Genomic DNA, 27,483 nt, shown 5'->3' on the forward strand with positions numbered 1-27,483 from the left:
TTCAAAGTGATTTCTAAGTCTATTTTTAGCAACACCCATGGTGCATTATCAAGGCATCAATGGTTTGTCTGTAGTTTAATATAAGAGCATTCTAATGGTCTCACTGGGAAACAGGGACATGTATGTGATAATTAAAGCTTTTTTTGCAACATTGCACTTACTCAGGATGCTTTAATGCATTTGCACAACTATTTGCATTAATACTTTAACTAAAGATATGGCTGATAGGTGGGCTCCTCCACGACTTTAAAATCTGTGCTCAAGAACATTATAAAACTCAGGACAGGGAAACCACTTACATGAATAAAAGAAAAACCTTTTCAGCTATGCAGCACTTGAACTGTTCACATTATCCATCCTCAGGTTCCATTAGTAGTGTAGCGATATGTGTATTTATCCCGGACCGTACATTACGGACGTCACGGTTCGGTCCATACAGTCACAGGCGATCCACACTCCAACCCAGAAGGGGGAGCGCGCGGCAATGCAACACTGTTTTACACCAGTAAAAAGCGCAGAAGAAGAGACGATCACTCGATATGTTTACATCTCTTAACCAGTGATTCAACTGCGGAAAGATATCAATAAAACAGCTTGAGAAAAATATCTCATGTCTATCAGGCATTTAGTGTCGACATCAGGTTAGTTCGCTGGAGAAATTAACTCTAGAGAGAAGCGTTTGGTATGAACTACATCAGTCTATTCATTATTTTTACTTAACCTGTTAGTAATGTCTTGATTATGTTAAAAAAATCATCATCATAAAAATTATGACAGGCAGCCACAGTGTAAATTATTATATTTCAAAAATTAATTGAAAATTGATTAATTAATTGAAATAGAGTAGAAAATGTACTTTATAATTAGATTCAGAAGTTAATGCAAAACCTGCCGATTTATATAATATGTGTATATATATATATATATATATATACACAGTAGTCAACATTTGAAGTGGATCAAAACCTTTCATCAAAGATATACATGAATATTGAACAATACCCATTCTTGTCTTAGGGACAACGTTGATAACTTTTTTGATCCACTTCAAATGTTGACTACTGTGTATACAGTATATATACAGTATATCTGTTCTAAAACAGTCTGTGACATCATTTTTTGCATTGCCTCAACAAATGCCATAATCCAACAATTGTTGTTTTGTTGGAGAGGTATGAACTAGCTTTCATTCATCACATATTATGCATGTAAAACACCAGTGGATATTGAAATGCACACTCCACTCAAAACTTGATTTGCTGTTGTCATGGACCTGAAGTAGAGGCAGCTATTGAGAAGAAAACGAATCCTCCAATCAGGGAACAAGCCTCAATTTGGCATGAGTGCTTTTTGGCAGCGCTGGTTAAAGAGCCTCTCCATAGCAATATCCTTTATCTGAGCAGCAGAGGAAGCGCCTCAGCCCGACAGAGAATCTTAAAGGAGAAGTCGGGCTGTGGTGTGCATTACAAAACCCTCAAACTGGGCCCGTCAAGATAACAGCATCCCCGTAATGAACAACCCACAGCTGCGATCTTTTATTCAAACAGCCTCTGTGTCATCTGCCAGAGCTGTTGATTAGATATTGTAAATCCCAAAGGTGGATATCAACCAGGGTTACATTTCGAACACAAGCAAAAATTGAGAAGTCGACAGTTCAGTCAAATAAAAACCTGAGATTTAAGAAACTTTATAAGCCAAGTGCAGATAATTGATTTATAATGTATTAAGCCCTGTGCTGATCAGCAGTCATAGGAGAGCGAGTTGGTTCATTTTACCAGCTTGTGGGTTTGATCATACGCCAATAGGTGATTTTGACAGCTCTGCCCGCAGAGGCATTTCCCTTAAATTGCGGTTGTCAATGTGCAAATAGACATTTCTTCTCAGCTGTTAAGGCAATCAGAAGTGCGTGCTTTGCATCCGTTCATTATCACACGAACGTGTTCTGTTGCAAAAAAAAAAAAAGGCTGTGCTTTTTGCTATTTCCACAGGCACATAACTCTGAGGATATGAATTAGGATTTGAATATTATCTTCATAAAAAATGTATGTATTCTCAATCGTTCATAACTTTTCTGTCAAAACCCCCCTCCCCCCACCAAAGTTCACTTTCATCTGAGCAATAAACAGCCAATCATGCAGGGAAGAGACCTTGTGCAAACAAACAAGCTTCCTGGAACCTGTACTGATTCAGTGGGACTGTCCAACCGTTCAGTATGATGTATGAGACTATAGCTAATATGTAAAGTGCTATTAATCTCTTTTTGTTCTGTCTGGAAAGGTCAGCATTTGCAAAGACAAGTATGGAGACAGTAGATGTGTCGCATTTGTGAACAGAAGGTTGAATCAAAGACTGTTTTGCTCTTAAACAGATATGTCCTCAACCATCTGTCTGAACATGATCAGATCACAGATTTTGACTGTGTATTGATATACGGTACATCCACAGCCGAGCTATGAGATGTGTCCATATTGGTTTTACTACATTATACAGATTTTACTTTAGGGCAGTCAGTTCATATATATTACATGTGTGATTTATGCAGCTACTGTATATACTGTATAATTTATTCAGAAATGTCTCTTGCAAAAAATGCTTAAATAATCCATTCGCTTATTGCTAGGCAAAGCGCTAATAGTGGGTGGTAAAATGTGAAGCATCCAGCTGGGATCCATTAAGACAGGGCCATCATGACCAGATGAATATTAAAGATGAAGTATTTCTGTGCCACTATCATCAACAAAACAGAATTGTAAAAATGATTCCTAAACACTCCCCGGTCTGCCATTGGTCAAACAAACAGACAGTCCCTCCCCAAACGCACATCATTGGTTGAACCAATGTTGCTGGTCGGAATAGACTAGGACTGTAGAGTTCTGGAAGTAACACTCTCATTCATTTTCTCCATATAGGAATAGATTTTTAATGATAACTTATTAGCTGTTAAAGACAGACCTACTGAGAGCTACAAGGTTGTTAAGCAGTGGTATATGCTTTTGTCGAAGCAATCAGCCTTTATTTTTTCAACTTATTTTAAAGAAATCATGTTTAACAATTATCCTGGGGAAAAACTACATTGCCCATGATTTTGCAGATAAATCTTTACCAATCAGAGAATCACAACAAGCTAATCTTGTTAAAACAACACTTTAGCGCCCACCACACTCCCATGAAGCACTTTGCAATGCAGATATTTCCTTTATTAAAGGGATAGTTTAATATCTAACTAACATCCCCCCCTCCCCCCCAACAAAAAAATATTGTCATCATTTACGCACCCTCAAGTCATCCCAAACCTGTATGAGTTGCTTTCTTCTGTTGAACACAAAATACAATATTTTAAAGACTGTTGGTAACTAGACAGTTGACGGTAGCCATTGACTTCCCTAGCAGAAAAAAAAATACTATTAAAGTCAAGGGCTAAAGTCAATTGTCTGGTTAACATTCATCATAATATCTTCTTTTGTGTCCAACAGAAGAAAGAAACTCATACATGTCTGAGGGTGAGTAAATTATTACAGAATTAACATTTTTGTGTGAACTATCCTTTTAAAGTCATTAAGTACACAATCTTGTATCTTTGTATTCTTGTCTGATTATCAAATACTTATTTCCTTCAAATTAAAGTTTGTAATGTTGTGATTCACCTTGTAACTGGTTGGTTTGGCTCATGGCTTAGAACTCTTTAAAGAGACCTAATCATAATCCCTATGAGGAAAACCACTCTATGGTCAAAACATACAAAGCACTGTTTTAACCAAATAAATAAATATATTGATATGAAATAACATTTTGAAATATAATTTTACCTTAAAGTTTGTGCTAAAATAAAAACAGTCAACAAAAACAATCAGCCTCTAAGGCCGTTTTCACTCCATAAATGAGACGCTAGATTGGTGGCAGTTGAATTTGTATGAAACAACAGCGATCGATCGAGCTAGTCAACAGTGCGATGCCCAAAACATGAAAGTAGCGGTGGGTTGTGTTGATCAGTCAGTGTCTCCATGGACAACAGTGAATATTAATGCATGAGCCTATCTGCATGCAATGCTGCAGCTGACAAATAAGAAGCAAGTATTTCACAGAGAAGTTTAATAATTAACATCTCTATGGCCTCAAGATCACAGTTTAAAAGACATAACTTTGACAAGATATATTGCAATAATAGGTCCAATCAGAGAATAAAATAACAGGTTATGAACTTAAACAGTACATTAATGATGAAATATTAGCACATATGCAGAAAACAGCAACTTACCCTGTACCAAACGATCTCTCTCAATCTTCCATCTGTCTTGAAGTTGCACTTTAGAGTCACCGTTTCTCCCACAACAACTGGCAGCAAGGGCTCTATCGTTACAGTCAGATATCCTGCAGAGGCAAAGTGAGACATCACTGGAACCATGTTCATTTTCACACATTTAAAAAAGAGCCAAATGATGACCAGATGGTGATACACGGGGTGCAGGTTGAAGAGCTTAACATAAACCATACCACTCCATGGCATCATTTATATTATTCAGAATTATTACAGAATGAATTGAAACTAATTAAAACACTTTTGTTTCTAAGGAAACTAAGACTTTCACTTCAAAATAACCAAAGCGTGTCTGTCATGCTGAATCTGAAGTCTATAATGATCATGAATATAACAAGGCCACAAACACATTTGCACAAGTAAACAATAAACAAAGAATAAAATAAAAAAAACCACAAAATAATATTAATTCATTCAAGATAAAATATTAAGATCGAAGAATCAACCTAAACATACTGTATTCATGTATACCAACAAAATATATTTTTATGGGTGAAATCAGATAGAAATAGGCCTAGCTCTTTAAAGTAACAATTGCAGGTTACCACATTTTATAGTGTAACAGGTTTTCTTGCAGTGCTTTGCTGTAAAAGTGTTTAACATCACATCCACTTCTGAGATGAACCTTCAGTTTGATATTAAATTGCATATGAACTATGGTATGCATTTGTTGATAAAAAAATAAGTAAATGTTATGTAATGTTTTTGTCAAATTAGTTATGTAAATGACATGTAAATGTTTAAGTGTGCTCAGTTCTAAAGAACTCAAGTTATGCTAATTTTGTGTAATAATTTTTTTTATAAGAAATCATATTATTTATTCTGTTCTAATATTCAAAGATGTGACAAAAATATATGAACACGAAACAAAAAAGGCTCCACAACTCTGATCGGCTCTTCAAGTTTTAAAATTTAATTAAAAAAAGTACAATGTGACAAAGTTTTTATTTTTTCATTAGAGCCACATTCTCGAACTCAGATCTTCTCACCAGCACATCACACACACTCAGAAGTGTGAAGGAGAGCTTCCTTTGCTTCATTAATTACACTTAAGCCATGGACACTTTGCCATCTGTTTAATTTAGTCTCCAAATCAGCTTGGCTATGGCAGTCCCACCCCACAAATAAACTCCTGCTAGCCACAACTATAACAAACAATTAGCCTGCGTCTTTACAGCCTTTTGAGAACCTGCGCTTCATCATGGCTTATGGCCGACCTTTTTATGCATGCTATATAAACGCTTTTTTTCTTGTCCTAAAATGCTTTGTAACAAGTTTTGCATCATTTCATAAGAATTATATGGGAAACAAATGCTTCCACATTAGACCGTGCATCTAATTCACATATGCGGATCTCTGGATAATTTCTGATTAACCAAATACGTGCTCTCGGTTTAGGGAGTTAATGAGCACAATTACAAAGTTGATCACATTTCCGACACACTGGAAACACATTTATCAAAATGCTTGGGTGCAGACATGAATGACAAATGGAAGAGCTCTCGCCTCTTAAGGATAAAGATGGGAATGTCCTGCTCTAGTGAGCGCTCTCTCTAGCTGCCTAGCAGGTGGCCTGGATCCTACTGACTGCACAGTCTATCCATCTAACCAGTCAATACTCCTCTTACCACAGACAGAGAAGAGGAGGGACAGCCACAACATCAATGTGAGGAAACTTCTGTTTATTAAAAACAAATATACGGTATATACTAAACTCATATGTGTGTGCGTGTGTGTTTTTTTCTGTGTATAGACAGACAGACAGACAGACAGACAGACAGACAGACAGACAATATATAGATGTACTGTATGTTTTTTTTAAATTAAACAAATCTTAGTATGCCCCTAAAGCATTCATTTCCTATTACAGGAGGGAATAATAACTGCAGATGTTTCATATTCATCTGGAACATCACTTCATAAGGAGATATCCAATCTTACATGCCAATGCATGCTGGGAAATTAAGTCCCTCATCGTGGGGGACAAATTAAAATAAAACTCCTTAGCGCTCCCTGCCAATCTGCTCATTTACCTTAAGAGATAAGACATTTAATTGAAGACTATAGACTACAGCAGATTTATTGAATATTGATGTAAAATGAAAAACATGGCGTTTTGAAAGCTCCCTAGGGGAGTGATTATTACCTGGAGAATTAAATATAATAGCCAAATCTATATCCATTGCATTCATTACATTCCACCTAATAGTTATGCGTCACATTAGATATTAGTCTTAATTTCAACAATTCTGTAAATAAACACAATTTCAGGACCATAGACAGCAACACACAATAATTTCCCAAGGATTCCACAGCGTTTTTAGACCAACATTGCTTTTAAAACCCATTTAATGTTTTTAAGTCTCTGAATGAATTATGCATTGCACCCAAAACAACAATTGTTGTCAAGTGCTCAAACAAGTATGTGAGCATGAATCATTATGCCTCAGCGCAATCTAGGAACGTAAAATGAAATGATTCGCCGGACCAATTCCGTGCTTTTCAATAATCTGTCCATCTTGAGGTCTCAATTAGCTCTTGTCAGACAAAACAGCTCAATTGCTCACCGCATCGGCCAAGGCCTTATCACTGTGTCAGACTGACAGAATTGACTTGGCAATTCTGTACATTTATCTCGGTGGAAGACTGAGGAGCTCACTCTAAGCCTCAAGGGAAATAAGGGAGCAAGGATAGGAACAAATTCCAGCCGATCTGCGACCCTCACTTCGTTTCAAAATTCCCAAACTGTGATGGAGCCTGAACCCCAAGAAATCACTTTCTTCCAAACTTTGCCTTCTAGAAATTGAGTCGGTTCTTGGGTCCTAAAGCAAGACGTATTGAGAAAACATATACACATGAAGACATTGACAATTATAAATTATGACGACTGATTTATATCAGTCCTCTGTCGGAAAGAGTCGTTCTGAAATGTTACGTTCCTATTGTAAGGTGGCCTGCCAATGCAACACATGAATCATTCTCTCTGAGATCTAGCTGCACCTTGATGTGCTTGTTAAAGAATCTTAATTTAATCATCACGCTCGAGGGATCTTTACGCCAGAGGAGATTTGAATGGATAAGCCTCGAGAGCTACAGGTCATTAAAAGGAGCTGAAGCTCTCAAATAAAATCCCTTCCACTTAGCACCCATACGTCCATAAAGAGCTTTGAAAGTCTCGAGAAATTGGTGCAAGGGAAGCATATGTTCATATGTGGTATTTTTATTTAAATGTCAAATCATTAAGTAGGGTAAAAAAAACAAGATACTTAAAGAGCGAGAAAACCGTCACTTAAAGAAACAGAAATTTGTTCTAGCTGAAATAGATTTACTTTGTGTGGGTAAAAACAGTGTATGGTATGTGTGAACAGTTGTGTATATAGCCTATACACGAATGTATGTATGGACAGATGTATGGATGGACGGATGGACAGATGGATGGATGAGCAGTGTATATTTACAGACACAGAGAGAGAGAGAGAGAGAGAGATGAGAGAGAGAGAGAGAGAGAGAGAGAGAGAGAGAGAGAGAGAGAGAGAGAGAGAGAGAGAGAGAGAGAGAGGAGGAGAGAGAGAGAGAGAGAGGAGAGAGAGAGAGAGAGAGAGAGAGAGAGAGACTTCTGTTTGAACACTGATGTGTGTCCACAAAGTATGTAATCAACCAGCCTATACTGGTAAAAATCCATCCACTATTTTTTTTTATAATCTACATAAATCAGAAAAAAAATGTAACTGATAATACACTGAAATTATTTTTAAACATCTAGAAAGTCTACTTTCTGGAATAACTAACGTACCTTCTGCCTGCATTTTAATAGCATCCTTACAGGGTCACTGCTTAAACAATAGCGACTAAAGAAAAATTACAAGTTGTAAATTGGAACCAGCGTTGTACAAAGCACGTTGATGTAACATACTTCTTTTGTCCGATCTTTTCTTCCTGCATTGTTAATCGTTCCGCTTTTGAAATTCAAATGAGACACAGTTTCCCACCCGATCACGGCTACGGTAGCTGCCTCCTTAGCGTGCGGCTGTATATGCCTTTGTGTTTGCATGCTAATTTAGGGGCGAAAAATGGCTATGAGCAGAACTGTGTGATATTGCGTGACTTACTGATACGGAAAGAGCCCTGAGCAGGGACTTTAAAATAGCTCATTACATGGACTTGTGCACTTGGGTCTGAGCAGTACATATTTCAAACACTCCCCCCACCCCCCCAAACTGATGTCCAACTGAGAAAGGTCCAGGTTTCATAAGCCTTCAAAAGAAATGACAGCCGACAAACAAAATCTTTTAATGGGGCAAACGGCCACAGCGAGAAGGGGAGTTTGTGGAGGGACTCACTGATTCTTCAATAACTGCGCCTATGGGCAAGCGGTCAGGCTTGGCTAAGCCATGAAGTCTCTGCTAGAGCTAGCTTAAGGAAAGACCACGGCCGGATTACCCAATTACACGGAGCAATGATGAGAGAGTTGGCCTAGAAGTTCACTTCGGTATCGGCGTAGCTGTTAACCACACAGGCAGTTCAATTTCTACTTCGCTGCTACACGTTACATCATACGAGTCAGCCTACGACTCAACTGTAATTGAATAACCTCATAACACCTTCTAGCAGAAATGCCATCCGTCACTTTTTTTGTGCTGGGGACTAATAGCCCGGAATTCCCTCCGATATGATTTGTCTTCATATTTGTTGAATACTTAATGAAAATAATAATGAGGTTGATAGGAAGGACGACTAAACAAGGGCGTTCACGATAACTCTGGGTAGCACATTGTCTAAAGGACACATTGAGCGCTTAGCCCAAAGGCAGCATTGGAATTCTGTGAGGTAAAGCTAAATGATTTAAACCCAAACTATTCTTGGCACATACCTCCATCTAAATCCCTTTCACGCCGTCTCCATATCACTAAGGAGGGCATACGTTCACACCTGCTCTGGACTGTTGGGAAATCAGCCCAATCCGGTGAACCTCTGACAGATGACACATCCTGTATCCCGTCACACCTGGGTCTCCCCAATGCTCAATCCTTTTGATGTCAACAAACTGTAAGCATCATGCCCTAACCAGCATAAACTCACGTCACATAAATGTCTGCTGCCAATCCGGGTATGCGCTCCCATGGGCGGAAGGAATCCGCCTGTCAAAGTTAAGTTGAGGGACGGATACAACAATCAGAATGTAAATAGACATTAGCTCTAAAAGCAGGTAAAATGGAATCAACTAATGAGATTTACACAAACTTCATCATCATGGCAGATTTCTAAGCATTAACAATTGCAATCAGTTTCAAAAAGAAAAAAAGGTTGTATTTAAGCTTTTATTTTTTCCCCCAAATAACCAATAGCCTTGAGTCAACCTAGTAAACTAGGTTTACTAGTCTGTGAACTAGGTTTTACTTGTTGCTATTGCTAGTCAAAGGCAGATGCTATTAGGGAGAGTGAGGGAGAGAGCTATTAGATCTATCTATCGACACACACAAAATATATATGAGTATAATAAATACAGTATATGTTTTTTAGTATATAATGCAACAGACATGGACTAAAAAGCCACAAAACTCTAATTTTAATTCATGGATCTTTTATTTCAAGAACACTAAATATCCAAGCTCATAAAAGGATGGACAAGAGTGGGAATGACAATGTACCGCTGCTGGCAACTTATTATCACCTGATGCTAATTATGCCTGTCACCACTACCATAAATTCAGCATTATGTCACTCCTTTGCAAAGGTCCAGTCGTCCCTGCATGCACAAGGTGTCCTTGAGGTCTAAGTATAAGACGATGACGACGTTCCTGTGCCTCTGGATGCACATCCCTTCTTTACAGCCCGACCTTCACTTCCCATGGCACAATAAGGACACCACGCCCCCTATTTTATAACGCTTCTGCCACAACATTTTCTGCCTATTAATTTGCTCTTTTTTTTAAAGAGCCTGTCAACATCAATCTAAAAGTGTCCACCTCCTCAACACACATTATAAACTTTCAGAAGTTTCTGATGCCAGACCCAGTAGTCTCACATACTGTAGTCAGAGTTTGATTGGTAGTGAGTCACTTCACAGCTTATTCTGCCCAAGAACCGCCCACTTAGACAGGAAGAGAACATCTGAACAACATTAAAAGAGTTTATTAATGTATTACAAATACATTTGAATATATCTATGACAAGGATTTTTAATTTCTGTATTAATATATATTTTTTGTGGGGGGGGGGGGGGGGGCATGCAGAGAAAAAAAGAAGTAGGGGAAATGATATAATGGAGAAGAGAGGGGTGTGCGATATTACGATTTTTGATCGTGGACGATTAAAATGTCTCCACGATCTGCTTTTGAAGAAATATCGTAGGATCGTCCATTTTATCAGTTTGCATTTCTGGCGCCTCCATCTCAACATACTGTACAGCGCGACGTATATCCACATGAAATGCAGAGGAACGGGAGACTGTATTTCATAAAAATTTATTATTTGCATGTGCTTTAAAGCCTTGCCGGTTAAACATGTCATTCGCTGCTGATGCGCTGTTCTAACGGGCGCTTTTCTGAGTGCAAACACCTGACGCGCGCATGCACTAAAAGCATGTCTAACAGCGCCCGTTACTGAACTAAGTTATCTTTCGAGTCTTATTGCGCTAATACTGTCAAATACACACAAGGTTTACATAAACAAAGTTGGTTATGTCTAAAGTGAAAGAACAATAGAAAAAATGAAGAAAAAATCTGCTTGTCAAATGCGTGTAGACTCGTTGCGCGCAGATCTTAAAGTGACAGTAGCCCTAATAGTAAACATGCTGCCGCTTGTCCTTAAAGGGACAGTTACCCAAAAATAAAAATTGTGTCATTATTTACTCACTCTCTAATGTTGTTCCAAACCTGTATTAATTTGTTTCTTGTGCTGAAGACAAAAGAAGATATTTTTGGCTAACCGGGCGTTTGCTGGTCCCCATTGACTTCCATAGTAGGAAAAAAATATTATGGAAGTACATCAACTGTGGGGTACATCAACTGTTTGTTTACCCACATTCCTCCAAATAACTTTTATTTTCAACAGAAGAGGGAGACTTATTCGGGTTTAAAGCGGCTTGAGAGAATTAAAATTTTTGGGAGAACTGTTCCTGTTAATAAAACAACAAAATACAAAGAGCATCTCACTCACTCTTGACTGAGAACTTTAATAGTCGCTGAATAAGAATCATAAGAATATAAGAATCAACATAAGAATCAATGTAAAATTTATACAGTGAAGTCGATGTTGTGTTTTATTTTCATATTTGTTCATTTAATTACTTTCTTCAATGCTGTTAAATACACCTGTAGCTGAAAAAAGCACTGTTTATTTAATTTGTATATTAAGTTGTGTATGTGTATCTTTGTTCTTAATTTTTAATAACAAAGACAATGACAAATATGTTTTATCTTCGCCACTTTGGCCTAAATGTCTGCCATTCTTTTTTATTTTATATTTTGTTACCTAAGGCTTTGTTTTTAAAATAGGGACATTAGTTTGGCTGTGATGCTCAGTCACTTGCAAAATAGTAAAACCAACATGAAAAGGAATCGTGATAAAATCGTGAATCGTGATTTTCCTGAAAAAAATCGTGATATGATATTTTTGCCATATCGCCCACCCCTAGGAGAAGACCCCTCATGAATGTGTGAAAGTCAATGAGTATGTAGGGAACAGCAGGAGAAAATAATTGCAACACCTTTCCACCCCTCGCGTGGAACGAGTTTCACTTTAATCTGATCGGATTTCTGTGGACAACAAAAACAGATCCCTTTTGCCTTCAGATAACAACTTGTGGAGAACAGGAGGAGGGGATTTATCAACTCAGAGTGACAACCTCAATCACGGGAACTCCTTTGTTCTCCCTCATTCTTATCCACAAATGTGAATGATCACAAACTCATTAAGACTCCCAGGAAAAAAAAAAGAAAGAGTGTTGCCACGTGGGTGAAGCCACAAAGGATGGACAGATCTTCACAGACTCCAGCACTCCACACATACTTCTATTACACGAAATGGACACAAAATGGAGCAGATCATCTCCATATCCATATACACTTAAAAAAATGCTGTTTTGTAAAATAATGTGTACAAACCTACCTATTAAGTATACATGGATGCATAGGTGAAAATTCAAGATTTTTGGACTATGTATTCGGCACAATCCATATGTTAATCTGGAATTCGTCTAAAAAGTCAAGTATACATAGGAAAAACCTTCACTGTCACAGAAAAGTAAATGGTAAAATATGCAAATAACCCGAGGAGTCATACTGTGGCCACCTCTGACAACAACAGCCAATCAACGCTGGATTGGAAAGGCTCCAATTTGCAAATACCTCCTTCTCAGAAATGATAAAAAGGTTATCTTTGTGAAAAAGAGGTAGTAACTCTTTTTAAGTTTGTAACTCTGAAGCTCTTACAGAGAATCAAGAGTTCTGCAAGAAAGGAATTTTTGGGAGTTTGGAAACTGTGAAAGCAACAACGGCCAGGTGTGTGCCCTCCAAAGTTCAGGACCTTCTGCACCAACTTCAGAGCCTTCTCTTCAGAGATTGTGATCAGAATAACTGAAGCTTTGAAGGATGAACATATCTAATACAGCTGGACTACTATGCCTGCTCAAGTGTTGAGCTGAGCTTTAACCAAGCTTAAATCCACTAAACAGCCTTCCAGTACATTCCGTTACTCTGGCTCGTTGCAGTGTTGTATTGATCCGCCCTATGGCATAAGCCTTCACCCAGAGGAAGTCAGACAGACCTGTTTATAGCCTCCATACTCTCCATCTGCTCCTCACCTTCAACCACCACATGTATCGGAGACTCTGCCAGGCTGGATATTACTGTTAAATGTCAGTGAGACATCTCCACTGTGCTCCTAACATTTATCAATGCAGTTCCTGTGCCGCCTGGTATGTCAATGTTAAAACGGTGCTTTAAATGTCTGGAGAGATAGAGTACGGGGCTGACATGAAGCTGCTGCAATGTCTCATAAAAAAACACATCACCAACTACTGAGTAACAAATGAATTGAAAAAACCCCAGCACTGCTCATGGATCGCCTCAGGAAGCAGTTGGGATCTGAAGGGACGGCTAAGTATAACACGGACTATACGCAAAATGCTGAGTGCACTAGTGCTAAAATCATTCTGAAATTAACTGGAACCAAGTTGACTCATTGAAAAAATAAAGAAATGTTGAGGCTACGAACGTACCGCAGTAATTGGTTCATATTAACTGGTTGTAGAAGCAAGCCTGGTCTCTTCCACATCTTAATCCATCAGTCTCACCATTAAAATAACATCTAATGAGAGATTGCAAAGCGCCCTTTCTGCCATTAATAACAGTAATCTGCCAAAGGCACAATAAGAAATATAAACAACTCCGAGATGGACCGGGCTGGACTGCGCACTGTGTAATTCTTTGGTGTGATTAATGGTAATGGCTTTCCTAGGCATCAATGGCGAAGCAAATGTCTCCAGGAAGAGAGGAATTGCCGACTTTGTTGTCTACAAGCATTACTCTATACTTTATCATAAGTGGGATAAACAGTCCACTGATTTGTGATGTCACAGACATTTTTAAGCACTTTCATGGTACCTCGCAGGAGAAAATAGGGTGGAACAAAGCAGCCCCTGTTGTTCCTCAGGGGAAAAAAAAAGAAGTAGATGAAATGTGTGTTTATGCTGAGAAAGCATCTCTGGAACAAAGCCTTGAGACACATTAAGCAGCAAGGCCACATGGCGCTTAAAGCTCAGACATGTTGTTCTAGAGAAGATTTAGAGATGCTCCTTGTTCCTCAATGTATTTTAGAAGCAGGTGCTCTGGCGACCGTGCATTTTAAATCTAATTCAGGAAACTGTCCTGTTGAGCCAAGAAACTGCTGTGAGAGAGAAGATAAGGAAGAGAGACGGTATTTTACAATAGTACTGTTTGTACTGTATTTTTTATCAAATAAATACATGCAGCCTTGGTGAGCATACAAAAACACACACACACACTCACACATATACAGGTGAAACTCGAAAAATGTAAATATTGTGCAAAAGTTCATTTATTTCAGTAATTCAACTTAAAAGGTGAAGCTAATATATTATATAGACTCATTACATGCAAAATTAGATATTTCAAGCCATTATTTGTTATAACTTACAGCTTATGAAACCCTTTTTACTTAATGGTTCCAAACTTTTGATGTGTAACTAATTTATTAATTATATAACAAGATATTATAAAATGCTTTTTTCTTCTTCTTCATATTATAGGCCTATTTGGTTTCACGGAAGGAAAAATAAAACATTACTGTTGGCAACAATAATGGACCAATCATGGAAAACACTTTTAAAAGCAAACTCTATCAAAACGTAGATTGAGCCATTTTAACACTAAGTGTCCCTCTTCAGATTTCATACTTAATTCAAGAATAGGAGATAATTTGTCTCACTGGGCAATTAAAACCCTTCAAAAGAGCAGAAGCGGATACTGTAAATATTTCTTGATTGCCTCTTGTTCGGTTGCCGTTTGGCAGAAAACTCCAACTTCATAAACACACACCTTTCAGCAGTATGAGGAAACAACAGGCAAACGAGATCCTAATTATCCCAAGAGTTACTTTGCAAAGTTTACAGAGACAATTGGTATTTTTCCCTTATTAGGTAACAATGGATATTTTTCTACAATGATTCAAGAGACCAGCAATTATGCACAATGCATTCCAACGTAATGAAGTGATTATAGTCGCCTCATAAATATAAAGCCCTTAAATCAAGATTGGTAATGAAGATAGCAACAGCCCCTGTCATTTCTAGCACTTAAATTTAAATTTAGCCATTACATTTCAAGATTATTAACCAATGTGCACCTGGGAAACTGTTATTTATCTAAGGTTATTATTATTTAAAACCAATTAATCATATCAGTGATTGGCATTAATTAGTTCCTAGAAGGCTAACCATGTTTGTTACATGTTTCAGCTTTTCTGTTCTTGTAATGTTGATTGTATTCAGTGCATTATCATAGGTTGCTTGTAGTGATGTTCTATATGTAACACCACAAGTCAAACAAACTAAAACAAAATCAAAGATTTATTTTTGAAATGCATCAGATTTCAGATGCCCACACAATCTACATATTACTGCACTTCAGATTGAGCAGCAGCCAATTAGAGATCCAGAACAAAACTGTGCAATCAATGTAATCATGCCAAGCATCATTCAGGCCTAGAGAATAGCTGTTTCTTTGCCACAATTAACAAACATTTGAGAAAAATCTTGTTTTTTTATAAATATTGTGATGCAGACTCTAAGACAATTTCACTTCTTAAATGTATGCTCTTTTGTGGCACAATGTTGATTACCACAGAGCATAATTTATGAGTTTTTATTGAATTTATTTTGAATTTCCAGGCTTTATGAATTTATCATTAAAGGGCACCTATTATGACATTTAAAATGTTCCTAATGTTGTTTAGGGAGTCCCCAACAACAGTTTTACATGCATGCAATGACAAAAAACACTTTTGTTGTCGTATAATATGCATTTATTTTTACCTGATTTGCTCACCGACTCCCAAATGAATCGTTCAACGACTCGTTTTTCCAAACCCCTCCTCTGCGCGACGCTAATCTGCGTTGATTGGTCAGGTGACCCAGCAGTGTTTACATAGATAATACTTATTGTTTAACTTGGAGTACAATGATGCTTTTATCAATTAAATTGTGTTATAATAATTATTATAGTCCACTGCTTTGTAGTTTGTAGTAAAAAAATAAAAATAAGATAAAGAATTTAATGTTATGTTAGCGAGCATAGCCCAGAGTTCATATTGTAAAAGCACAATCAGTCTTTGTTTGCGTTAGCCCGATGCATAAACATAACGTTTTTAAAAAAATAAAAAAAATAAAATGTAGTTACGTTACTACGAGGTATTACTCTATTCTTTAAGACAACTCCGAAAACAACGACAAACACTTCACATCTCAATACAATTGCCATTGAAGACCTAGAAGCTAAACGGTGCTTACTCAACAAACAAAATAATTATTAAGCACGCTACATAAAACATAAAAGCAACAATTATTAATAACACTTACAGGTTGTGATACGGAGGAGGAAGCTGATGCAAATACACTTGGAACTGAACCTTCCTTCAATATCAGCCGGCTCGCGAATCCAAGTTTGATTGCATTTAAGTTGCTAAAGCAATCGTCTTCAAAATGCCGCGAACAAAGCACAAGGCTCGGACTGTACTTCTGTGGTATAGTTGTATATATGAATTGTAGCCACTTAGTCTTCAAATGCTCCTCCTTGGGCAGATGAAAAAAGTTTGCTTTTGAGCCGCACTTCAGAACACAGCGTCTCGTCGCCCTGATGTTTCCCTGCTGGCCTTGGAGCGCAATAAGTGGGCGTATCGTATTCAAATAACTTGACAAGTTGACGTCATCTAGTCAGAGAAAAAGCTTCGGTCTTCTAACGATTCATAAAAATGACTCGGAGTCGACTCTTACTTTTGAAAGACAATAACTTTATATACGGTGCACTTTCATATTTCAAACTTTGCAGGGTGTTTTTGTTCACTTAGATCTATGTTACACACTACATGAAAGGTAAATTTCAAAATTCCATAATAGGTGCCCTTTAAGAAAAATGGTTACAGAAACAGACTTACATTGCAAAGGAAAAGGCAGTAAACATTAAAATAAACTGTCTTAAGTACAGAAACAAAACACAAACATTATATCTGATTTGAATATAAATTAAATTATAATATAATGTAATATATAAAGCATACATTAAACTATTTATAAATAATAAATCTCACCTCATAAAGTAATACAAAAAAAATCAGAGAGATGGTTTTGAAATTATTTTCTGAAATAAATCAATAGAGCCTTTAGAGTCAATAGAGCTTTTATCGAACCCGAAACATTCCTTTAAGATAATTTTAGGCAAAGCAGCAAACCGGATGTTAACAGCACCTTAATGGTTGATGAAGCCAGGAGCCCGGGCCCCATGTGTTGAATAGGCTTTAATATTCAAAGGTTTAAGAAAAAGTGAGTGGGAACTGTGAGCATTAAGAGCGGATTTGTGAATGATGAACGTGGATGGCAGCTGATTTATGCCGCTTAAAAAGATGATCTGCCTTCTGGAGCTGGGACTGGGTTTGTCATGAAGTTGCTACGAGATGATGCATGTTCAATGAGAATGATTTACTGTTTAATGACAAGCTCGAGCCCAGAGAGTGTTAGGCTTAGGGATGCATGACACATATCTAATCTACCTCCTCCCCATGCACGACAGAATAGACAGCAATCAGGAGCCCATATCAGCTGCTTCTAGACTCAAGGGTTTTAATTGCTGTGGGCTGCCGACATTATCTCACTACTCTGGCGATTGGAGTGCTAAGTCTGATGGAAGGGGGGGAACCCATCTAAGTGTGACCAGATGCCCGGTACCGAAACACCTGATCCAGCTGGATCAAATATGGTAACCACCTCTAATGATACACTTTCCAAAGTGAAACAATCTTGGTCTTCTATACTAGGGATGGCGAAAACTAAAAAATTTCTTGACCGACCACCGAGCCTCATTAGCCGGTTGAAACCGGTTAACCGATTAGTTTAAAATATGCTACGCTATTTGAAATAGCAGCCATTTCGAGCCGCGCCTGCAATTTCGCAACTCTGTTGCATCTCTCTGTCGCTCTGCCTCCCGCTCTCTCACACACACACACACACACACGGTGCCGCCCTTCCACTCACGTCACTTTTTTAAAATCCCCTACAGCGCGACACACGTGTCCCGCAAACGCGGCGCCGAGGAGCTTGTATGTAATCGGAGGACAAATGGCTCCTTAGTTTCTAAATGGTTTGGGCACAAGGTGATCTCGTTGAAAAAAAAAAAGTCGTTTGTCTAGCGTTAGTAGCTCATTTGAAACATTGCCGCGGCTCATAAATGACAGCTCCAGGCTTGCGGGTGTCGCGTTTTCAAGTGATACATCATAGATGATGTGCTACTACTGTATTTAAGCACTGTATCACACAAGTTGCAACTTACATCTGTCATTCTTTTTGGTGAAATTGTCCCACACACTACTTTTCTTTGCACGCTTCCTCCTGTCGTCTGCCCTGGCTCTAACCTCGAGTGTTAGCCTGTAGCCTTTACTTTTCGCAAACCTTGTGAGCGTGCGAACCCAAATGCTGTGACCTCGCGCCAAATGATTTTATTGGTTTATTAAGTACAAACAGGCGAGTTATGAAAAATTGAGTGAGGGATTTGTTCACTTCACACAAAAAGATCTTGGAATGAGACGGCTAACTGTAGTAGCGTTTAGTCCACTGTCTATTAGCCTAATTTAGAGATCACTTTTTTTTTTTTTTTTACCGACTGCCGAAAACTTTGATCGGTTAACGTTGATACGGTCAACCATCGGTCAAACGGTCATCGGTTAACATCCCTATTCTATACTCTTTGTGGCCTGATATTTGTGGTCTTTGTCTTTTCCCTCCTCATTTCCACGTCCCTTACTTATCCCCTAAATCAATCAGTCTTCCTGTTTTTGGCATAAGTCACAGACGGGGAGGTTTCGGAGTCTGTATTCCCAGTCAGATAAACAACCTATTGCAAACATCCAGTAAGACCGAGACAGCAGTTGTTCTTCTGTGTTCCAGATTCTGTCTTTTTTTATTCTTCACAAAATGCAAGTTGGACATAAATATGCTGAGCTCTGCCAAGGTCCTAAAAAGGGGAAGTCAGCATGTTTGTACGCTGTTAATTTAAAGTTAGAGCGCTCAAGTGACATGCAAACAAGTAATGCCCTCGCATTTATTATGGTTTAAGAGCAGTTCACATACCGTACGGCTCAAGGCCAGTTTCTTGTTCGATTGGTTCAAAATCCAGCCTACAATATCTTTAAATTATGGCGAAAATTCTTTGAATTTGAAAGCCTTCAGGCAAAACAATCACTGGCAAGAGAAGTTAACAAGATAAAATTTAACCTAACTTGAATGTGGCCTTGAGCTCTCATCACTGGTCATGAGTCATACAGCTTAGTTAAAATCAGGACTTTAGGGAATTAAACAGCTGTTTCAGGCTATATTTGAACAGGATTTATCTTGTGTATGGATTTCTGCGTGACCTATAAAATTTCAGTTCAGATAACAAACATGTACTGCCCCTACATACATAAATATATGCATCAAAGACAAATAAAATCCATGATTTCAGTAAAAAAAAAAACTGCATAAATGCAAATCAAATAAAACAAAAATGCATAAAATGTTAACAAGTACTGTATCTATATAAGTGTACTTGATTTCCAGGCGTTTTTTATGACTTATACAAGTCAAGTCAAATTCAACAACTCCAGATCTGCAAATTCTTACAATAACTGCACTGCTATTATATTAAAAACCTCAAATCTCAGGTCAATAGTTTCAGAAATACTCGTTTACCATGAATGTGATGGTAGGTAGGCAATTGTGAAATGCGTTTGACATTTCTGCATTCCGTCATAAACAGACAAAGACATTTTTAGAGAACCCATCTGTGAGAGGAGATGGCATTTGCATGTGCATCATGCATGCAGCCTACACAGTGCAAATTGATTTATAGGTTATGCAATTATGATCACATAATCGATGGAAATGAAGCAAAATCCACTCTCGTTTCCCTGTGGATTGTGATGATACAGGCTCCTCAACATCAACGGATGGATCATCTGTATTCATTAACACGCATTCATGCCTTGTTTTTGAAAGCCAGTGCACAGTAAAAATAAACTGTGCAAAGAAAAAGAAACGCATAGAAACAAACACAAATAATCTTGGAGTAAACTGCTACAGTATCACTGATTTTGGCTATTTCAACTAAAATAGCACATATTCATCTTTTAGTCTTATTTTAGTTTTAAAGGGGTCATGACATGGGTTTTTTTATTTTATTATTATGTTCCCTTAGGTGCAAATATAGTATTACTATAGTTTTTTTTACAAAAAAACTTTTAAAATGTAGTGATTTATGACCTTTTCCCACCCTGTTTCTCATCCTCTGATTCAGTCTGTTTTGGGGGTGTTTCCCCTTTAAGAGTTCAGTGTTAACGCCCACTGTTATGATTGGCTAACGTCAGTGCCTATGCATCAATTATTAACGCCCCCAGCCAGAACCTGTGCGGATTCAGCGTATTTAAAAAGTAGTTTAAAGTTTTAAACTAGGGCTGTCAAAAGATTCATCGCGATTAATCACATCCAAAATAAAAGTTTGTGTTTGTATAATATATGTATGTGTACTGTGTATAATTATTATGTATAAATATACACAAATTCATGTATATATTTAAGAAATATTTGCATTTATATACTGTATATACATTTATATAATTTATATTATATATACATATTTTATATATAAATATAACCAATTTTTCTTAAATATATACATGATTGTGTGTGTTTTTATATATATATATATATATATAAATAATTATACACAGTACACACACATATATTATGTAAACACAAACTTTTATTTTGGATGCGATTAATCGCGATTAATCTTTTGACAGCCCTATTTTAAACACATTACTTACAGTTTGCGTCGTCGTTGTTGAGCCCAGAATAGTCGGCAAGGACTTATCTTTGAGCAACAGTTTTCTGGCAAAGCCAGCATAATTTTGGGATTTGTTCTCAAAACAGGCATCCTTCAAATGTATAGAACAAACGCTTAAACTAACACTGCCGTGACTGAGACGTCCGCAAAAAATAAAGTGCATCCATTTTTCCCTGACGACTGGATCTTTCGCAGCGTATTCAAAGATGTTGTTTGTCCACAGCCAGGAACAGCACATCTGCGTGGCATCGTAATTTCCCAGTACACAGACCCACTCGCTGTCCGTCGACTGAACACTTGTGAGGCACGCAGCGCGCGGGCGCGACAATGATACGAAATGAGCGTAGTTGTCTTGCGCTTAAAGCGTAGTTGCCTTGTGCCTGGAGGCGGTCATATGCAAACGCTGGTACGTCACTTCGTACCGTGACGTCACTTCTTACCATGAATCCAGAACGAGCTGTATTTAGAGCTTGATTAAATAAATGATTTGTTTATAATGGGGAGGAAGTCTTAAGCTATGAAACTTGCAGGACGTTTTAATGGTACAAAGACCTCTTATATACTAAAAATCAAGGCAAATTTGGTTTCTCATGTCATGACCCCTTTAAATGTTAAGTCTGTGATGTACTTTGGTAAAAAGCAGCAAAAACTTAAAATGGCGAGCGAACAACTTGAATTAGAGAATTTGAATGAATCTGAGAGTTCAAGAATTAATCTGAGAATGAATCTGAGAGTTCAAGTTCAAGAAAAATGGCTGATAATTGGTTCACTCAGTTGTAATGTGCAGTGTCCAATCTAAAGTTATGTAATGCTAAATAGCAAAGTGTTGTAAAAGGTATCTCAGTACTGGGAAACCAGGGAACTACTTACAAATGTATTGTAATAGTAGTGACTCAATTGTTACAGAATAGTTCCTCGTTTATTTGTTTTAGTCAAACCAAGGACATCCAAAAGCTCTCAAAAGAAACCCAAATAAAGATTAAATAGCATGGTGGCTAGCAAATAGATATTTCAATCTGTTTTAATAAGGTAAACACAACCTTTGCTGCCAGCTAAATCGGACTACCGGCCGGGTGGAAGGTCCTTGTAGCAGAGCGAGGCAGTTGTTTGACTAACCCCTATGATCAATCATGGTTTGTATGTTTAATCAGGAAACCCCAGCATCGCTGCAGGTCACATGAGCAACGCCGGCCGATACTGAACGAGACAAGGATGGAATGAAGAAGTGGCTGCTTCATGTCAATCAAGAGTGAGTTCCCAGTGAATCCGAGAGTATAAATAGTAGAGTTCATTTATCAAAGTCAAACAAGCGCTTCTCTGATCTTGGTGGAGTGAGCCTCTCCAGTGAGTGGTCCTTTGCATTGTCCTCTCTCTATCCACAGCCTCTTGTCTCTGTCAAGCGTCCCTCAAAATAAAATGTCCCCTTCATCAAAATACAAAGACAGAAAGACAGACGACTGACTGACACTCCAGGCATGAAACCTCGCTCACATGATCAGTATCTGTGTCACAGTTAATGCCCAAAAGATATCAAAAAGCATTATGATTGACAAGAGTCCAATGTTGTCTGAAGACAAGTGACATTGGCTGGAGAATCATCCGCGGGACACACACACGCCGTGGACCTGTTAGTGTCGCCTGAAGAGAGAGCAGGGTATCTGCAAATTTTTTAAAGTCAAATTTAAGGCTTTTTAAGACCTTTTTAAGACCTGAAGAAATCAAAATTAATACCGTACATTAGGGGTGTGCAATATTAACAAAAATATATCTCGATATTTTCAAAGTTTTGTTGATAATAATTAGATGATATTTTACTGATTTTGTACTGGTACCATTAGGTTTGTTGTTGACAGCAGACTCACAAAGATATTCATGTTTAACATATTCTATCTGTGCAGTGGTCAGTTTACAGTAGTGACTGAAATAAAAAAATTTATTAAGGGGCAATATTTGCCACCTTAAATTGATTTCCAGGGGCATTTTCACCTAAATATGGAAATTATTTCTAAACGTATTTAGAGGTATGCATCACCTTTTATGTCAAATTCTAACATTCAAATTAAATTCTATTAGAATAAGACCGTACCACTGTCAAATTAAATAATTAAATTAAAATCCATCCTTGCAGTGCAGAGATGACACAGAAGCGGCATCCGAACTGGCATTACTATATTTACACTTCATTTGCAATTGCATAAATAAAGCTATTCAAGATTTAAATATGAAATTATTTATAATTTTAACATTTTAATTAAAGGGTACTTTAAATATGAAACTAAACCCGCCAGTAGGTGGCAGTAAGTCACTGTCTTAAGCGAGTTGTTGGAGTTTTATTCAACCGATTTGTTCAAACGGCCGATTCATTCATTGAATCAAATAATTCGTTCAAAACGCGGATTTCAGTTTTTAAAAAAGAATCGCTGTCTGTTGGACTACGGTTTCATTATGAAATTCTCGTCGGCGAAATAAAGGGGGAAACAAACAATATTGACAATATAAAAAGTAACACACAATGTTAACTTTATTGTTAATTTAACTGTTGAATAAATTGTGCACAGGAAAACGGCACTCTTGCTCGTGATATTCTAATATAACATAATATGATATAAATATAATAAGACAAAAACTCATTTGGGGACATACCTATAACTGCACTGACACATCACGCAATGAAAGCAAGCATGAGAGACAAACGCGATGTCAGCTCGAACTCGCGGTGCCTCGTACGTAGTTAAAACGATGATTACAATATCATCATAGTTCATAGACAATCCTAAACACAAATAATGAACTTACTATTGAACTGACATTTACTCGTTCTCTTATCCTCTCCTCTCGCGTGCAGGAGACAGACGTAGGCTAATACGCTGCCGTAAATGACGCGAATTGTCACGTGAACATGCAAGCAAATCCACAAAGATAGAATAATAAAAATAATACGTACGCTAATTAGATCGTTTTCATTTGGAAAGCATTTAGATATGTCGTCAAAGTGTCATCTAAAATTTAAGACCTTTCATAGGTAAAAATAAGACTTTTCATAAGTAAAAATAAGAATTTAAGACTTTTTAAGGCCTTAAATTTTAAATATCGAATTGAAGACCTTTTAATACTTTTCAAGGATCCGCGGGGACCCTGGAGAGGGGCTTTGTTGCGGCCTCCTTTACCAGCGTCGCCTTTGAACCAAGACGACAGCATATTTACAACTTATAATCAGTGTAAGAATAGAACCAGGGTTTAGGGAGCTAGTTTTAAGCCATGCAACAACAAAAAAGTGATTGTGCTGTTCAATATATGAGTTAATCTGCTAACTTTTCCGGGAGCGATCGGAAACATTCTCTTACATTCTCAACGCACCACAGTGCCCTCAAGCATTATGATTGGTTGATGGAGCTCATTTCGTTCTTAAGGGAATTCGTTATTTAGAGAAGACAAACTCTTTCAGCAGTCTAAACTACTTTCCACATACAGTATTGTAACTGTGGTTTAACAGTTAGCATAATTGCCACATGTGGACCAAACCCTGATCCTATTCTGCAGGGAAGGGTTTCAGAATGTCTTTTAGTACAGAAGCTTAAACAAGCTTTTTTATTTTATTTAAAAAAGCACAAGTTGAATTTTCTCAGTGAGTTACTCTGGTGTCGAGTAATGATGGTCATTAAATATGCCCTTGCATCTAATCTGCACCAATCAAATCGGGTTATCTGATATAGGCGGGCCAGAGGCGAGATGACGACAGCGCTACGACGTTGAAGTCATTAGTAAACATTGCAAGATGGCTATGGATGAACAACAGTTGTTTGAAACAGCTTTGGGCGCTACAATGAAAGATTTAGACTTGCCCTTTTCTCTAAAAGAGGAACAGAAGACGGCGCTCGAATCGTTCCTTTGCAAGAAGGATGTTTTTGCCGTTTTCCCGACCGGATACGGCAAGAGTCTAATCTACCAGTTAGCTCCGCTGGTAGCTAAGCGTATGCGGCTTAGACTGTGTATTGTTGTGATTGGTCGTAGTTTCATCCAATTGCGTGCAGTGAGATTTTCAAATGCATGCTTGGTGCCGCCCCTCGAGCTGGCCGATTTTCATTAGTCGACGCCAGACCATTAATCTTTCAGATTTAGGTCTGGATTTCCAGGCTACCCTCTACCTACATTTTTGTAAAACTCCATAAACATACTTAAACATCCAATTCACTGCAATTTTCAGCTGAAATGAACGCTAGTGGCGGTAAAATGCCATTAACTGATTTATTTTAACATAAATTATGGTTACAGGGGCAGATAATAGATAAAAAGACTTAAAAAATGCTTTTACCATAATGCATGATTCTAAAAGAATACATTTTAATGTTTGCATCACATGACCAGCTCCATATGGCTTTTCTGATGTACTGTAGTCAGTTTGCTCATAGCTCACCTTGTACAGCATTGCAATTGCGATGTGAGTCCCGTGACATACAACCACATGTATAATCAAGCAAAATGTCATGGTTGCTTCAGCAAATTTTTAACTCACATTTGCTTTTGTTAACACTATTGGTAGGGGTTTAGTGGAGGTAGTACATTAATTTCAAATGCTCTCACGCCACTTACCGTACATTTTATTTCTGAACTGCCGTGATGCATACAACCACCAACATAATAAAACAATGCCAGATTCACGTTCATCTGTTTTGTGTAAAACTAAGCATGCCATGAAACGTTAAAGAAGCAATGTAATATGACCTGTGCTGGCAAAATGAGTACGGACTAATTACAAGCTACAGGCAAAACAAGTAAAAAGTGTTGGACAAGTTTGTCCAAAAGTGAGTTTATTAAGCCCTTGTCTAGCACTCCAAATAGCAATTAAACGTCTAAAATTATCTTTATTTGTACATTTTCTGAGAGTTGTACCTTCCTGAATCTTTCCTTTGTTTTAATAATCCAGGAAAAAATGACATTTTTCTCTGCTCGCTTCTCAATGCTTTCTCGAGTTTGGTATCACTGTAATTCCAACTTTGTGTGCGAATTCTCGATGGCACGAGTCTGAACCAATGAAATGTGATTTTCAGCGTGTTCCTTACAAGTTGCAATAACACCTCCGGTGATTAATCCCCAACAAACTAATGCATTGTGTAATTCTTTTACAGAATTTTGTCTCTTTTTTTTTTTTACTTTTTAACATGAGATGTGTTATTTATTGTTATTATTAATATTTTGTTGCATAATTTTGCTAAACCAATGACACACGTCTCAAACTGACAGCTAAGCAGAAACTTCAGTTAGGTAACAGTTGGGCTAAATATTCTTTATATAAATATTTTCAATAAAGTTTATCATATGTATTCCCTATAGATATGGGTTTTGACTTGGTGTGTGCCAAATAAGAACTCATTTTTGAAAATTTACTCATTCTGATTTTGCCAGCACTGGTCACATATATTTTGTGCCAAAATGTTGCCACAGACACATTTATCCAATGAGCCTATGTTTATCAGTTAGTACAGGTTATAGATATTTTGAGATCTGTACTGAGCTCATTCATTTCCGTTACATTTGATTCATACTGCTACACACGTAGTGCTTATGTGGGAAGTGCATGTTCAAACTAATGTGGTTTTTCAATACCATTCAGCAATGAAGGCTTTCACAAAGTCTGTCAGTACAGTTGTTTTCCTAATATAAGAGCTGTGGTCTACTACTACTACTGCACATGTAACAACAGAAATGTTGAGCTTTGGTGCTCGTCCAGGAGAACAGGTTTGAATCCAACTTGCGCTGTCTTGATCTCATTCACAACCTCAATACCCATAATATGTCTCTACCAAAAGCTCAAAAATACAATAAAAAAAGCTTCTAGCTAAAAGAGAACAGTCTGTTAAGGTACTGTACTCTCAGTACACTCATTGTTTAAATCAGAACCATTATACATTTAAAAAAGAAAACAACAGTACTCTTTCACTGCTGTTGCTGGCTTGTTCAGTGACTTCATAGGGGGGAGGCAGGACACTGACGTAACACACTGGAGCATATAATCTGCTGTCTACACCCACACACACAGGAAAAGATTACTGACAGCGCTGCTTCCATCGATCTGTTAAATGACAGGAAATATGGACAGGCTGAAGCAGAAGTCCTTCTGTGCTCTAGTTTACAATGGCTGCGTTTAAAGGGTTTTCTTTACAAGGAATCTTAATATCTAAAAGCTAACCTATATTTGTCCTACAGATTGGAACAGACAGATTATGAATTTTATCCGATCATGGGGAAAAAAAACTGGCAACAATGTCCGAAGACAAAACAGAGAACCTATTACCAATTTTAACAGATATATGTTGTGCATTTATAGTGTTGTACTCTCCAAAAGGCTATATCAAAATTATGTGGCAGTAAAATCATTATTTATCTAATACATTATGTCAAATAAATGCTGTTCTTTTGGATTCATAAAATTCAAAAAATCATAACCACATTTTTGAATTCCAATCTATAGCACTCTCTGATAATCTAAATATTGTTTTAGTTTTATCAGACAAATATTAACTAAATTCAATAACAGTAAGTATTGTCGTAATGCATGGC

The 27,483-nt window shown here is 37.5% G+C and overlaps 1 protein-coding gene across 3 annotated transcripts in view; it reads right to left on the reverse strand.

Moving 5' to 3' along the window:
- The window catches only part of igsf21a (immunoglobin superfamily, member 21a), a 208,513-nt gene that overhangs the window by 111,814 nt on the left and 69,216 nt on the right, over positions 1-27,483 (reverse strand). For all 3 annotated transcript variants that reach the window (XM_079596919.1, XM_079596920.1, XM_079596921.1), the window contains exon 2: positions 4,256-4,368. In XM_079596919.1, the coding sequence (XP_079453045.1) occupies positions 4,256-4,368 (113 nt within the window). The remainder of the gene's footprint in view (positions 1-4,255; positions 4,369-27,483) is intronic.

The sequence above is a fragment of the Phoxinus phoxinus genome (assembly GCF_949152265.1).
Source record: "Phoxinus phoxinus genome assembly, chromosome: 22".
NCBI lineage: Eukaryota > Metazoa > Chordata > Actinopteri > Cypriniformes > Leuciscidae > Phoxinus > Phoxinus phoxinus.